Raw genomic sequence first — 15,898 nt, forward strand, 5'->3', positions numbered from 1 at the left:
CAAAACTCAAGAAGCTCAACGTCACCCAGGGCAAAGCAGTTTGCCTGATTTTGGTATTCTTACCATAATCTTCACCATCACTCCCTTCATTATCGATACACAATGGCAGCAGCATGTACCATCTCCAGGATGCACTACTTCAACAGCACTTTCCAAACCCGTGACTGTTACCACTTACAGGACAAAGACAGCAGCTGAATTGAAACAGCAACATAACAAAGTTCCACACCATGTCCAGCGCCATTGTGACTCAGAACTATATTTCTGTTCCTTCTTTGTTGCTGGATCAAAAACCTGAGACTCCTTTCCTAACAGTGCAGAGGATGTCCCTACATCGCAAGGACTGCATCAGTTCAAGAATGCAGCTCACCACCTATTTAGGGCAATTATGGATCAGCAATAAATGCTGGTAAAGCCAGCAACAATCCATTTCCTGTGGATGAATAAAAATACTTTGTATTTTGACATGAGAATTTTGTGTTTTGGAAGTGTGGAAAGTTGGTAATCTGAACTAGTCAAACGGAATAGCTTTATAATAGCATGCAGTTTTCCAGCTGATATGGGACGTGTGTCCTACATGTGGTAAAGCAAATTGTGGTTGAAACATCATACACTGGCTAAAAGTTTAATGAGCATTGTGGAGTATTGAGGGGGAAAAAACCCTCCACAGCTTTGGGAAAGCAGATGTGGATGTTTACATGACATTTTAAATCTTATTTTCGGCTAGATAATCTCTCACAGAAATTACATAACTTTTTTTATGTAACAACGGCAATCTTTTTGAAATTTTGCCATTGTGTGGCAAAATGTAGACTTACCAGATTTTTGTGTGTCAATATCAATGAGACTGCTCACTACTCACTTTACAGTATTATCTCTCCTTGATCTAGGTCATTTAACTTTAACATACTAGTCAGCTATGCAGAGTCACCTAAATGGGAATTTGTCTAAGGTAGAAGCCAATTGATAAACAAACTTCAGATGTGAGTATGGCTTCATTTCAACTTGCAACAATCTTGGATTGCTACTAAATACCTTGGGCAAATTATGATATCACTTTTCACTCAAATTAACCACTTGCAATTTTGGGCACCTCTGCCATAGATTCATCACAACTGCTATACAGACTGCATTGGATCACAGCAAATGGAGTCGGAATTGAATACAAGTGGTTTGGGGTTAATCGTTTAAGAAAAAGAGCCATAACATGGCTTGCTACACAATTTGCATGTCATAAGCTGAAAGTGCTTTGCTTGAATTTCCACGAACACAGTCATCGTCATTTTTTACAGGCTTTTCCAGCCCTAGCAAACGTACATCAGTAAGCAGTTTTCAGTCAGTCATGGACAGCGACTCTGCAGCTTCTATCAGCCTAAATGTGGAACTGGACAATGTCAACTTTCATATCAAGAAACATTCCAAGTACCCGTATGTCCCAACACATCCAGCAGATCAGAAAGGTATGAAAGGGAGAATAAAACACAATGAAGGAGACAGTGGTAGGATTGAAGTTTAGTTCTTTACTCCAATGGTTTGGGTGAAGATAATACCCAAGACCGAGTATTTTTGAAGGTGAATCAATGGTTGACATCTTATGGTTAGTTTAGCATTTTGAACTGCAGGATTTACTTTGAAGAAAATCTCTTTTTTTAAAAAATGTTTTATTTTAATTGAAGGAGTGAACCTTAAGCCTGTGAACATTGGACTGGCTTTGCACCTTGGCTTGCCAATAAAACAGTCCACATTATTTTTCCTCTTGTTTGCTGCCTCCTCCCTCGGCCCACCGCTTTATCATTAGTCCCTCCAGAAAAAAAGTAGTTTAATCTTTGGTGCTGTAGTTTGTTCCAGATTTGTGCATGATGATCATTTTTAATTATGCTTTGCAGCCAGCTTCTGCATGGTGACTAACCTGGCACTTTGAAATGACATGTCATTTTCTGTTTGCTATGCTGGATACCTTCACATTATGATCTTTTGTGCCGTATTTATGTTCATCTTTTTTTCATCCTTTCTTGGCCTGACAGTTTGAACTGCAGTCACTACATTCACTTACAATCACGATACTGCCGCTGTTCAAATGTTTCTTTGTACTTCAGTCTCCCTAAGCTAATGTAATTGTTGTTGCAAGGCACCCTAATTTGCTAAGAAACATGCATCTATGATTTTGGTATTGTCTTCTCTCATCTTGTTGTGCTGTATCAAGTTTTATCTAGTCTCCTCTGTCTGTTGTTTGATTGCTGACTTTTGCACACAATCCTTAGTTTTAAAAAGGTCATTTTGGTGTATATAGCTAAGACTAATGGTTTAGTATTTTGTATTTTTGCATGTTACAGTACACTTCTATTAAATTAAAAGTACTCAAACTTTGGTTTGTGTTAACAAACTGCCTTTGTTGCATTAATATAAACAAATTATTTAAATAAAATGCTGATTTCAACTCTAGAAATATTTGGGTGTGTGGATTTGCATGCTGTGGATGACAAATGTACAGCTGTTAGTGTTACAACTTATTAACCCATGTCAATTATATTCTTTGTCAGAGTTCTTAGTTTCTGAAGATGGAGTGCAACAGGTTATTGGCATAAGTGATGCTTTTATTAAAGGTAAGTAAGCATTTCAGTATAACACTTATAAAGAATCAAATTACAGAGTGATTTGTTCAAAGGATTTATAACTGTGAATATGAATTTTCCTTAAGTGGCTGAACAACATGAGTAAGGTTCACAAGGTACACTGTTCGTTTTTACTTGTAGGAGTTTGATCTATTAAGTTTACACACTTCTGAGACAGAAAGTTTAAGTTCATCCCAAAATTTTGGAATTAATTTAGGTTAATACCAAATAAAGTGTCTCTTGTTTTTTTTAAGCTAAGACATTCCTGTGTACTTTCTAAGTGAATGTAATCAATCTTGGAACCCCGTTTTAAAGAATCCCTTTTAGTATATCAAAGATCATCATCAGCAAAAACATTGGTAATCTGGTTATTTGCTGTTTGACTGACTTTACACAATTTACTACTGTTTATAACTGACTGTGCTTTGAAGATAATCAATTTGTTAAAACACTTTTTTTAAAGCACCCCAAAGTCATGGCATAAAATGTTATGACCACCAGACATCCCAAAATACTACAACCATTGATGTACTTAGAAGTGTTACTCATTGGTTTAATATAGAAAACATACTAATTTTTACACAGCCAGCTGCCACATTGTGATGGTCACCATTTTAATCTGTTTGTTGATGTTGAATATTGGGTGAATTTAAAATATACTGAAATAAGAATCAAGATCTTCATTTCTGATTGTTCCTTCCAACATATGTTTTAAGTTATTTCTCCATACCTCCAGAATCTCTCTTTAATCGTCGTGTTGAGGAAAAATCCAAAGATCTTCTCTTTACACCACTTGGTTGGCATCAAGGTTCCCTGGAACATCTTCGGGAAGAAAATGGCGAGAAACAAGCAATGGAGAGATTACTGTAAGTGCATATAATCCAAGTTTTCCAAATAAAAGCTTGCATTGTTCAATGTCAGACTGTAATAATAGATGCAATCTCCTCCTCTCGTAAATTAGGTAATCTTTTGTTATTCGATGCAACTTTTATATTTAAAACACACAAAACACTGTTTAAAATCTTTGCTAATACATTTGGTGTGGAAATAAGTGGAAAAGCAAACTTCTGATTTGATTGATTGTCGTCACATGTACCTAAGTACAACTAAAAGCTTTGTTTTGCGAGCAGTCCGGGCAGATCATAGCAAACAAGGACATATCGATCTTGGGGTGCTTAGAAAGAGTGAGGCATACAAGGTTAGAGGTGCACAAAGCAAGATCAACATTAGCAAAAACATGATTAGTAATTTTTACGGACTTAGAATTTAGATTTTAAAGTGCAGAATGTTTATAGGAAGTGTGAGAATAAGATCTGCTGTAGAGAACTCACAAAGAATCACCCAGTGCTGGCTCTATCTTGATTCTTGGGGATTTTAAATATATATCGACTTTGCAGTCAATTTAAATTGAGTTCAATAAAAAAGAAATCAAACAAGCATTTAAAATTGGTAGGCAATAAGTAATTTGTGTGAAGGTTTAGCCCCTCTATATGTGAAAAATATATTGTTAATTCATAGCTGCCCATTTCTTGTCATTTCTATTTTCACAGACATTTGGGTTTTCAGGAAACTTCATTTATGTATTATTTTGAAAGCTAGAGTTTGTATTATGTTTACTTTAATAATTGCTACATTCTAAGCATAATTCTGATTTTATATTGGAAAGTAATTTTAATATTTATTTGCTTTTGATGTATGCAGTTTTCAGTTTAAATTTACATTGCAGTAAGAATATGGAAAATTTGAAAATTAATATTTTTATTGTATCTGTTGGTTGACAATATTCATTGACTTCTATTTCCTATCATCACTTTCACATCCAGTTCAGCTAACCATGGCCATATGATGGCCTTGTTGCAGCAACTGTTATATAGTGAGTCCCTCTCACTGTCCTGGAGAGACATAATTGTTCCTGTGGTCCGCCAGGTTGTACAGACTGTGCGTCCAGATGTCAGGAACAATGATGATGACATGGATATCCGCCAATTTGTTCATATAAAAAAGGTATCAAATGCAGAATGTGAGTCTCACATGCAGCACCACCCAAACCCACAACCACTTCCATCTAGAAGGACAAGAACAGCAGACAGATGAGAGCAGTACCACCTGCAAGTTCCTCTCCAAGCCACTCAACATGCTAACTTGCAAATATATTGCTGTTCTTTCACTGTTGTGAGTAAAATCATGGAATTCCCTCCTTAGTGACATTGTGTGTCTAGCTACAACCAGGTCAAGAAGGTAGTTCAGCATGACCTTAATGGTAACAAGGGACGGGGAATAAATGTTGGCTAACCAGGGATGCTTGTGTCCCATGGGTGAATTAAAAACAAAATACACATGCATATTACCATTGGTTTAAAAGATGTGTTCTGTTTACAACAATTCATGTCACCGCAAACCATTCAAAACAAAAATCAGTCTACTCGCTGGAATCTCTAATTGTTTTAGTTTTAGTTATTAGTTGTCAGCTGTAGCTTGATGGGTAGCGCATTTTTTGAGTCAGAAGGTTCTGTGTTTAAGTCACATTTCAGGACTTGAGGACAAAAATCAAAACTCTAGCTCCAGTGAACATTATTGGAAGTGCTGGCTCTGAGATGAGTCAACTGCCTTTATCTATGACCTCATCTATGGACCTAAATGATCCCATGCCACCATTTCAAGAGTGGAATCCGTGATGCCCTGGACAATATCCCTCAATGAACATCACAAGAAAATAATTTTGTCATAACCACATTGCTGTCTATATGAATTTGCTGTGCAAATCTTGGCTGCCCTGTTTCCTACATTGAGAACAGTTTAAAAGCACTTGAATGTTCCATGTTCATAATAAATATTATGTAACGAGTGAATAATAAAATCATAAATGCAAGTCTTGTATGCACTTTTCAAATAGGTTAATGATTAAACTAATTTTAAAATGATCTTTTCAATTTCGAATAACAAATAGATCTAAACAACAACAGAAATTGCTGGAAAAACTCAGCCTGTCTGGCAGCATCTGTGGAGAGAAATCAGAGTTAACGTTTCGGGTTGAGTGACCTTTCCTCAGAACAAAATGGATTTGTCTACTAAATATGAAATGTACCCCAACATTTGTTTTTCACCTTTTCAGATACCAGGTGGTAAAAAATTTGATTCTGCAGTGGTTAATGGGTTCGTTTGTACCAAGAACATAGCCCATAAAAAGGTACCAGTGAAATTTCAGTCTTCTACCAATTACTGTGTGTGTTCAAAACTTCGTTACTTGTAATATTTGTGCTCCTTTCTATCCTTTTAATACAACTATTGTTCTAAAATTACTCAGATGAATCCTCACATAAAAAATCCAAAGATTCTGCTGTTGAAATGCTCCATTGAATACCTGTATCGAGAGGAGACGAAGTTTACATGCATAGATCCCATTGTCCTACAGGTTTGTGTTTTAAATTGTGTTAAAGATTGTTTGTGAAAGTAAGTCACTGCTGTTATGTATTCCTAAATACTATTCTGCATTTGGATGCAAGTTAGTTGCATTATATTGCACAAAGTTCATTTTGGTTTTCTGATCTTTTAATCGTATATAGTTTATAAATCACAGAGTAACTGCTATCCTCATTGTGGTACTTAGGAAAGAGAATTTCTGAAGAATTATGTGCAGCGAATAGTGGATGTTCGACCAAATCTGGTTCTTGTAGAAAAGACTGTTTCTCGTATTGCTCAAGATATGCTTCTGGAAAATGGAATTACCTTAGTGATAAATGTAAAACCAGTAAGTTTCCTAACTTTGTCAGTCAGCATTTAACATTTTGACATTTTGATAATACATTACATATACAAATTCATATGGTTCATGCTTTTGTTTAATATGAAGGAAATCAACTGCTATGTAGATGTTCAAAATATGTTTGGGTTGAATCAGCGTTTCAGAGATTTTTTAGATTAGATTAGATTCCCTACAGTGTGGAAACAGGCCCTTCGGCCCAACCAGTCCACACCGACCCTCCGAAGAGTAACCCACCCAGACCCATTCCCTCTGACTAATGCACCTAAAGCTATGGGCAATTTAGCATGGCCAATCCACCTGACCTGCACATCTTTGGATTGTGGGAGGAAACCGGAGCACCCGGAGGAAACCCACACAGACAAAGGGAGAATGTGCAAACTCCACACAGACGGTCACCCAAGGCTGGAATTGAACCTGGGACCCTGGTGCTGTGAGGCAGCAGTGCTAACCACTGAACTACCATGCCGCCCCAAATTTTGAATTTGTATAAAGTTGATTCCTTTTATTGTGAGGTATCTTTTTCAGTGGCATTTTGAAGAACTTCACAGCAATTCATATGTTGCAATCTTAATACTACTGGCATTGTTTCAAATTTTATTTGGAAAAAACATGATTGATCTAGCTGAATTTCCTCTGGCTAACCTAAGGACAATATAGTGAACCACACTGAACCACTGATTGGGTTGACAAGCAAAAAAAAATCAAAATTAGCAGATAATTTATAATTTATTATCATTTTTTTAATGGGGAGAAATGTGTGTGGTGTACATAGTGTCAAGGTTTATTTCTATGAAAATTGATGACCGTGATCAACCTGTTCGTTTCTGTGCGTAGCAAGTGCTAGAGCAAGTGAGTCGTGTTACCCAGGGTGATTTGGTCATGTCAATGGATCAACTTCTTACAAAGCCTCGCCTTGGAACATGCCATAAGTTTTTCCTTCAACCATTCCAACTACCTAATGGTAAGTAATTTTGCATCTTGCTTCTACAGGATCATTTTTGCTCTTCTTCTGAGGGTGGACATGTGCTGTGGTTGCATGAGTTCTGTGGTGTCATCATTTCACCTTAGAAGGTTGTGGCGATGAAACCTTTCTTTTCGCTCGTTTAATGTGCCCGCCCTTATCCTTCACCATCTGCATGCACATGCACACATAAATCACCTACCCCTTTCAGAGTATGATTACATTAAATAGGAATTTTTTAACTTAACATCTTTAATATCTTGCCAAGTTAGTGGTCTTACAGATAACTAGGCACAGACTAGATATTGAATCAAAGTTTTACTTCTCTGTCTATGTTGCTGTCTTTCGTGCAATAAATGTCTGCAAAGCCATTTTTTGAATTTTTATTCATTTGCCAATTTGGGAAAGTTTCAAATAATTAAAAATTTGACTAAATTTCAGGGTACTATTGGGAGATTATTATAGCTCAATGTATTATCATAATCTGTTCTTGGAAAACTACAATGCTCTTAATTAAAAATTGTTCTGTTTGTAAAAAGCAAAAATATTCAGTCCTGCAAGACAAAAATAGACATAACAATTTATCATTCTTTTCATAAGGGAATTTTTGGGGCAGACTATTTGCTAATCAGTTGATTCTATCTGCAAACCAGTATTTTCACTATTTGGTGGGACTATTTGTAATTCCAAACGTTGGTATAAACTGCCAATATAGAAATTAATGGAATGTGGCATTGTGCCAGATCTTGCTTTAATTCCCATTCTGCCTGGCATATTGAGTGATTTTTCAATCTGCTGTGAATCACAGAATTATAGAATTTACAGTATGGAAGGAGACAATTTGACCCATCATGAAAGGCCTCATACTGGATTACTTTAATAGTTTGGCAAAAAGCAACACCCTGAACAATTTTTTTTGAAAACTAGACATCAAATGCATTTGCAAATTGGTCAGGATTAAAAAGTGCTGGTTAGAAGCTTGTATATGTGGATGTCTTTGCAACATAACAGACAGTTTGGACACATCATTAATTTATTTGTATTTTCTCCACCTAGGTCATGCAAAGACACTCATGTTTTTCGAAGGTTGTCCCCAACATTTAGGCTGTACTGTGAAGCTGAGGGGTGCTTCGGAATACGAGTTAGCAAGAGTGAAAGAAATTATTATATTCATGGTCTGTGTAGCTTATCATTCTCAGCTGGAGCTTTGTTTTCTTATGGATGAGTTTGCTATGCCTCCAAGTTTATCTAAAAGTGGATCAATTCATTCCATTATTGATGGTGAGACTGCTGAAAATGATGGGCTGGACTTGTTTACTGATGAAAACTTCGGCAGTCTTTCCAAAGACTCTGATGATCCGATTGAAGACATTTCCTTGGGATCTGAGTTTGCTCCAACTGCCAGTTTTGATTATCCAAAACATAATACATTTTGTGAAGGAGAGAAACCATTGAGAAGAAGTGTTTCTAGGGACAGCATTTTTGTAAAACCTGAGGGTCCCACACCTGATATGGCCCCTCCGGATTTCGAGACGCCTTTTCTTGACCCTCCTTTGACATCTTCTGTCCATGCACCTGTAATAGACTCCATGTTATCTGAAAGTAAGAAAGACCAAGGGCCTCCAGGCACGTACCGTGCATTCTTACATGACTCTGAACCATCTATAGGAAACAGGCCTAAACGTTTCCGTGATCCCCTTCAGGATGATACCGATCTGTTCATTACTGAACATGTTACTTCCTCTGAAGACAGGTTGAAATCCTACTCTGTTGCATTCAAGCAGGAGCTTAAGGATGTCATTCTTTGTATATCTCCTTTTATTACTTTCAAAGAGCCTTTCCTGTTGACGGAGAAAGGTATGAAGTGTCCAACAAGAGATTACTTCCCAGAACAAGTCTATTGGTCCCCTCTCTTGCACAAAGATATTAAAGAAGTAGAATGCAGAAGGAAGAAACAGCTACTAAAAGACTTGACAAGCCTTCAGAGTCTTAATGGCAATGTGCAGGCAAAAAGCAGTCAAATTCTTCCATCTCATGATCTGCTAAGTACCAGAATAACTCATTCCTTAGGAAGTAACCAAAGCTTGTCAAAGCTTTTAGCTGATTATCGAGCTAGAGGTGGTAGAATAAAGAACAAAGTAGAAGATCATTTTTTGCAGAACAAAGAGGATAACAGTAAATCAGCCATGAAAGATGGGGAAGAGGAAATCCAGCGAGGACAAACCCAAAATGAGTTTGCGTGGGCATCAAAGGTAAGAAAGTTTTTTTTTTCCCTGGTGAAAGCAGCTTCTTTATGACATATGATTAAATTTTCAATCAGCTACTCAATTTTGAAAATATGCATTGAATGCAAGACAGATCCAACCAATGAACAAATAGTACAAGCTGCAAGAAACACTCAATAGTTTTGGCAACATCTGTGGAGAGAAAAACAGCTGGCAGTTTAGATTGATGCATCTTTCACCAGATCTGTGCTATTACCATGCCTTTTGATCTTGCGCCACCAATGCTTATCATTTAATTTCTTTTGTCTTCTGCCCTGTGACAGACTTGCCTTTTTATTCTCTCTTCCTACAATCACATCTCCTACCTGTTGAAAACCTATCATGTTTTGAATTTTAACCAGTTCTGATGGGTCATCAATGTGAAATGTTAACTCTGATCCCTTCTCTGTAGGTGTTAACTGACCTGAGCATTTCCAACATTACTTCTGGTGTCTCCCAAATAATTTATCCTTTTTCCCCCCTCCCATACTTCCTTCCTACTTGTTTCTACTCAGCAACAGTACAATCTCAGCTTTTTATATGTGTACTTATAGTATGAAGATTTATCTTGCCACCATCCCTCTTGACTCCTTTACTGTTGCTAATTCTTCAGAGTGCTTAATTAAAATACAGAATTTGAACAACAACAATGTACGTTATTTAAATATTGGGAAAACCACAAATATACCCCCCTCCCCCAACCACCCAGCTTTTCTGGAGGCATATTTCCTCACTGTCTAGCTTACAGAAAGATTGGTCGGGTGGTTAACAGAGAGGTTGAGTGTCATGGGCTACAAGAAGATGTAAATGGGATGAGTAAATGACAGAGGGAATGTAACCCTGAAAAGTCTAAGGACATACACTTCAAAAGGAGTAATTTGACAAGAAAGTATTCGACGAACAGCATGACACAAGGAAGTTCTGTCGAATAAAGGGAGTTTGGCGTGATTATCCATAGATCTCTGAAGGCTGAAGGGCATATTAATAGGATTGTGCAGAAGGCATATGCGATGCTAACCTTTATCAGTTGAATCATAGATTACAAAAACAGGGAATGTCATGATGGAATTGTATCGAACTTTGATGAGACTACAGCTAGAGTACTGGTCACTACATTGGAGGAAGGATGTGATTGCAATGGACAGGATGCAGAGGAGATTCACCACTATGCTGCCTTGGATGGAAAATCTCAGTTGTGAGGAAAGGTAGGGTAGGCTTGGGTCATTTTAATGGAGCAGAGAAGACTAAGAGGTGATCTGATTGAGATGTACAAGATTGAGGGTCACAGAGAGAGTTGGTAAGGAGCAGCTGTTCCCCTTAGTTGAAGAGTCACTTGAGGGGACACCGGGCTCAAGGTGAGGGGCAGGAGGTTTGGGAGGAATGTACTGAAATACTTTTTTACTCAGAGGGTAGTGACAGTCTGGAATATGCTACCGGGGAAGATGGTAGAGGTGAATTGCTTCACATCCTTTAAAAAGTACTGGTTGTGCACTGGACACATGATAACATTCAAAGCTGTTGATCAAATGCTGGTAAATAGGATTAGGTGGAAGGTCAAGTGTTTCTCACGTATCTGTGCAGACACGATGGGCCGAAGGGTCTCTTCTGCACTGTATGATTCTGTGACTGCATGATTCCATGAAACATACTGTTCTAGACCTTTTATCCCAGATTCAGTTCCATGAACACAGATCTAACTAAGGCTGTCTATTTTCCCTGTCATTGCTAAATTCTGCCTCGTTCTCAATTTACCTGCTGCTGCAACACACATTTGTGCTTTTGTTAACTGTAGATTTTACTATTCCAGTGCCTTCCAATGGTAGTGGCAATATGGTTAGACGAGTAACCCAGAGGACTTGGCTAATTCTGAGAGGCATGGTTTTGAATTGCACCATTTGACTCAAGACACGCCGCAATATGGTTGACTCTTAATGCCTTTTGGAATGTACTAGCAAATCAATCAATTGTATTAAAATGCTATGAATCTGAAAAGATACAGGTCATTCTGCTATAACATGAGTTTCGTTAACAAGAATTCGCCATAACATGATTGATGAATTGGCGACACTTTCTAAAGCGCGACATTTTAAAGTGTGTATTGGTTATGATGTGACTCCGACCCTATTAGTTTAAATGGTGATGCTAAATAGCGATTTTCTTATGACATGAGATTGCACGAGAATAGAACTACCATGTTATAGCAGAACTGATTGTAAGATATTTATGTAGCATCCTGAAACTACATGCAATTGGAAAGCGTTGCAATTTACCAATGGCCGAAAATATAGTGCAAAATAGTATGATCATGGATAAATTTCAGAGCTCTCCTAAATTTGGTGAATTAATGTGCCAGATGTGGCTTACAATATGTTTGCAGACATATGATAAACACATTAAAATAATGTTCCATGTTTTTGAATATATTACATTTTCTGCACTTAGCACAATTAATTTGTTTCCCTCTGAATTGCTTTAATAAGCTGTCTTTAATTTTGCCATTGCATTAGAAAAGTTTTATACCAAAAAATCTGAGTAGCCACCAGGATTAGGAAATTCAAAACTAATAAAGCCACTTACAGTCAGATTGTTTTGGAAAAAAGTATTCTAAGAGAAATTGAGAAAACCCTCCATCGAGTCGTGTGGAACTGTCACCTTTCTTAATGGGACAGACTTCGAACAGATCCAGTAACTTGAGATTGGGCATCCATGAGGCACTGTGAGCAATCAACAGCAGCATAATTGTACTCCAACACAATCTGCAACCTCATGGCCCAGCATATCCCCCACTCAACCATTTCCATCAACCCTGGTTCACTGGAGAGTACAGGAAAGCATATCAGAAGCAGCACCAACATACCTAAAAATGTGGTGGTGTCCTGGTGAAACTACTAATAGGATAACTTATCTGCCAAACAGCATAAGCAACAAGTGATAGACAGATCTAAGCGATCCCATAACCAGATCTGAGTTCTGTAATCCTGTCACATCCAGTCTTGAATGATGGTGGACAATTAAACCACTCGCTGGAAGAGGAGGTTCCACAAATATGTCCACTCTCAATGATGGAAGAGCCCAGCGCATCAGTGCAAAAGATAAGACCAAAGCTTTTGCAGCAATCTTTGGCCATAAGTGCCAGGTGGCCTCCTGTGGTCCTCAGCATCACAGAAACCAGTCTTCAGTCAATTCAGTTCACTCCATGTGATATCAAGAAATGGTTGGAGACACTGAATAGTGCAAAGGCAGTGGGCAATGTCAACATTCTGGCAATAGCACTTTAAAGTGTATACTCCAGAACGTGCCACTCCCCTAGCTAAACTCTTACAGTTGCAATATTGGCACCTACGTGATAATGTGAAATATTTGCCCAGGTATGTCTTGTATACTAAAGCAGGACAAATCCAGCCTCACAATTACTGCTCTACCAGTCTACTGTCAATCATCAGTAAAGAGATGAAAAGTGTCATCAACAATGCTATCAAGCAACTCATGCTCAGCAGAAACCTACTTATTGATGAATGGTTTGGGTTCTGCCAGGGCCACTCAGCTCCTGACCTCATTACAGCCTTGGTTAAGAGATGGACAAAAGAACTGAATTCCAGAGATGAGGTGAGAGTTGACATCAAGGTCACAGTCAACTTAATGTGGCATCCCCAAGGATGGAAGATGGTTGTGGTTTTTGGATGTCAGTAATCTCCACTCCAGGACATCTCTGCAGGAGTTCTTCAGGGTAATGCCCTAGGTACAAACGTCTTCAGCTGCTTCAGCAATTATCTTCCTTCCATCATAAGTGAAGATGGTTGCCAATGATTGGACAATGTTTAACACTATTTGCAACAACTCAAATACTGAAGCAGTCCATGTTCAAATGCAACAAGGTCTAGACCATATCCAGGCTTGGGCTGACAAGTGGTAAGTGAGAAGAGACCATCTAACCACAGTCCCTTGTCATGCAGTGGTGTTATAATCTATCAGCATACTTGGAGTTAACGTTGACCAGAAACTCAATTGGACTCGCCATATAAACGCTGGCTACAAGGACGGGTCAGAGGCTAGGAATGTTGTGGCAAGTAACTTGACTCCTGACTCCCAAAACCTGTCCATCTTCTACAAAGCATAATTCAGGAATGTGATGGAATACTCCTCACTTGCATGGATGGGAGCAGCTTCAAGAACACTCCAGAAGCTTGACACCATCCAAGCAAAACAGTCTGCTTGCTTGGCATTGCATCCACAAATACCCACTCCCTCCACTACTGACAGTCAGTAGCAGCAGTGTGTGCTATATACAAGATGCACTGCAGAAATTCACCAAATATCCTTAGATAGCATCTTCCAAATGTGCAATCACTTCCATCTAGAACGACAAAGGCAGCAGATACCTGGGAAAATCACCACCTGCAAGTTCTCCTCCAAGCCACTCACCATCCTGACTTGGAAATATCTGTCCCTGTCACTGGGTTAAAACCCTGGAATTCCCTCCCTAATGGCATTGTGGGTCAATCCATAGCACATGGAATGCAGCGGTTCAAAACCAGCACCACCTCAAGGGCAACTAAGGATGGACAATAAATGCTGGCCAGCCAATGATGCCCACATCCCACAAATGAATAAAATAAAAACTTAAGATAAAATTTTATAACAGAAATCCGGTCAATTAAATTTTCGCTTCAATAATGGCTGACCTGACGGTAAAATAATCATGACTTTGTCATTCACTTTTATTGGCTGAGGAACCCATTGAATGAACATGTGGATCCAAAACCTATACAAACAATGGCAAGTTTGAGAACTGAGTCATCACTGGTGTATGAGCATGATGCTTTGTGTCTGTGTCAACCATTGAAATGAATACAGGATTTTTGACAAATAATAGGAATGTGTTTGTCAGGTCTTTTATTTTTGTTTCTCAGGTGGACTGTTTGAGCCCAGCAAACCATCAGAAACTTTGTGTTCTCTTCAGTAGTTCCTCTGTTCAGTCAAGCAATGCACCAAACCCATGTGTTAGTCCATGGTGAGTAAACATTTTGCTTTGACTTTTTGAAGTCTTTAACTATTTTAGGAAAACTTGCTGCAAATTTGAGATCAACACTGGTTATGATACCAGGACTTCAGGAGTTAAGTTATGAGGAGAGATTATCCAAATTTGGCCCCTCTTCTCCAGAATTCAGAAGGTTAAGAGGCGATCTGATCAACGTCATCAAGATATTAACAGGAAGAGACAGGGTAGATAAAGATAAACTACTTCCACTAGTTGGGGATTCCAGAACTAAGAGGCATCATCTAAAAATTAGGGCAAGTCCATTCGGAAGACATGTTAGAAAGTGCTTCTAGAGAAAAGGGTGGTTGATGTTTTGAACATTTCCACAAATAGCAGTGTATGCAGCAATAGTTGTTAATTCTGAGGTAGAAACATTTTTGTTCAAAGACATCCAGGGGTATGGGCCAAAGGCAGTTATATGGTATTAGTCCACAGATCAATCTTGATCTAATTGAATGATGGAACAGGCTTGAGGAGTTGAATGGCCTATGCCTGTCCCTCTGTATGTTGTTTATTTCCTGCTTAAATGTGCTGCCAATGCCCTCCCATTCCTTGTCCCTTGTTCTTCATTTATCAGTGAATTTAAAAAAAAATAGAAAAAAAATTGCAATGTAAACAGTATAAACATTGGCAAGATAGAAAAATGCATAAATTTGTTGTTGGAAGTCTGTTTTTATAATTGTTTTGCATGTGCTGCTTTCACTGTCCTTTTACATATGCAGTATGTTGTTTAATATGTATTGTGCAGTAATAACATGGAAAGAAGAAGTTTTGTAGGAACTTTGTACCAGTCATGTATGGAAACTGAAGTCTTGCAGAGATGTGTAAAGGTTGAATGCTCACTATCAGGTAGAAACTCCATGAAATTAATACCCAGGAGCATGTTGGGAATTATAATCAGTTTGAATAAGGTCCACAAATATTTTAATTTTGTCATTTTTTTTGTTTTAATTCCCTACTTCAGATGCATCTATATTTGTAGCACTGTATACACCTGAGTGTTGCTTCATTCAAATTATCTAAATTCCCATTTTGTATAATTATTTTTGTTCAGCTCAAAATATTGAAATGTCTGTAATGTAAACATTGATGGAATTAAGAGTACCTTTGACTAAAATTTGCTTTCAGTGCAAAGAATGGCGACTCACCGATGACCTTAAATAAAATCTCGCTGAGCGATCTAGTCATAAAGCTGTCACCTACTATATTGCAGTGGCTTGCAATATACTTCAGTATGGATTCCCAACTTGGTCTTGCTGT

General features: G+C 38.0%; 1 protein-coding gene across 3 annotated transcripts in view; it reads left to right on the forward strand.

Annotated features, from left to right (window-relative positions):
- The window catches only part of pikfyve (phosphoinositide kinase, FYVE finger containing), a 148,429-nt gene that overhangs the window by 92,056 nt on the left and 40,475 nt on the right, over positions 1–15,898 (forward strand). For 2 of the 3 annotated variants that reach the window (XM_087988726.1, XM_087988727.1), the window contains exons 12-21: positions 1,293–1,460; positions 2,541–2,603; positions 3,349–3,478; positions 4,436–4,616; positions 5,725–5,799; positions 5,917–6,024; positions 6,220–6,360; positions 7,210–7,336; positions 8,393–9,588; positions 14,511–14,611. In XM_087988726.1, the coding sequence (XP_087844852.1) occupies positions 1,293–1,460; positions 2,541–2,603; positions 3,349–3,478; positions 4,436–4,616; positions 5,725–5,799; positions 5,917–6,024; positions 6,220–6,360; positions 7,210–7,336; positions 8,393–9,588; positions 14,511–14,611 (2,290 nt within the window). The remainder of the gene's footprint in view (positions 1–1,292; positions 1,461–2,540; positions 2,604–3,348; positions 3,479–4,435; positions 4,617–5,724; positions 5,800–5,916; positions 6,025–6,219; positions 6,361–7,209; positions 7,337–8,392; positions 9,589–14,510; positions 14,612–15,898) is intronic. The other variant, XM_087988728.1, reaches the window with a different exon arrangement.

The sequence above is a fragment of the Chiloscyllium plagiosum genome, unplaced genomic scaffold, assembly GCF_037043375.1.
Source record: "Chiloscyllium plagiosum isolate Xiang-an unplaced genomic scaffold, Cpla_swu_hap1 HiC_scaffold_7, whole genome shotgun sequence".
Lineage (NCBI taxonomy): Eukaryota > Metazoa > Chordata > Chondrichthyes > Orectolobiformes > Hemiscylliidae > Chiloscyllium > Chiloscyllium plagiosum.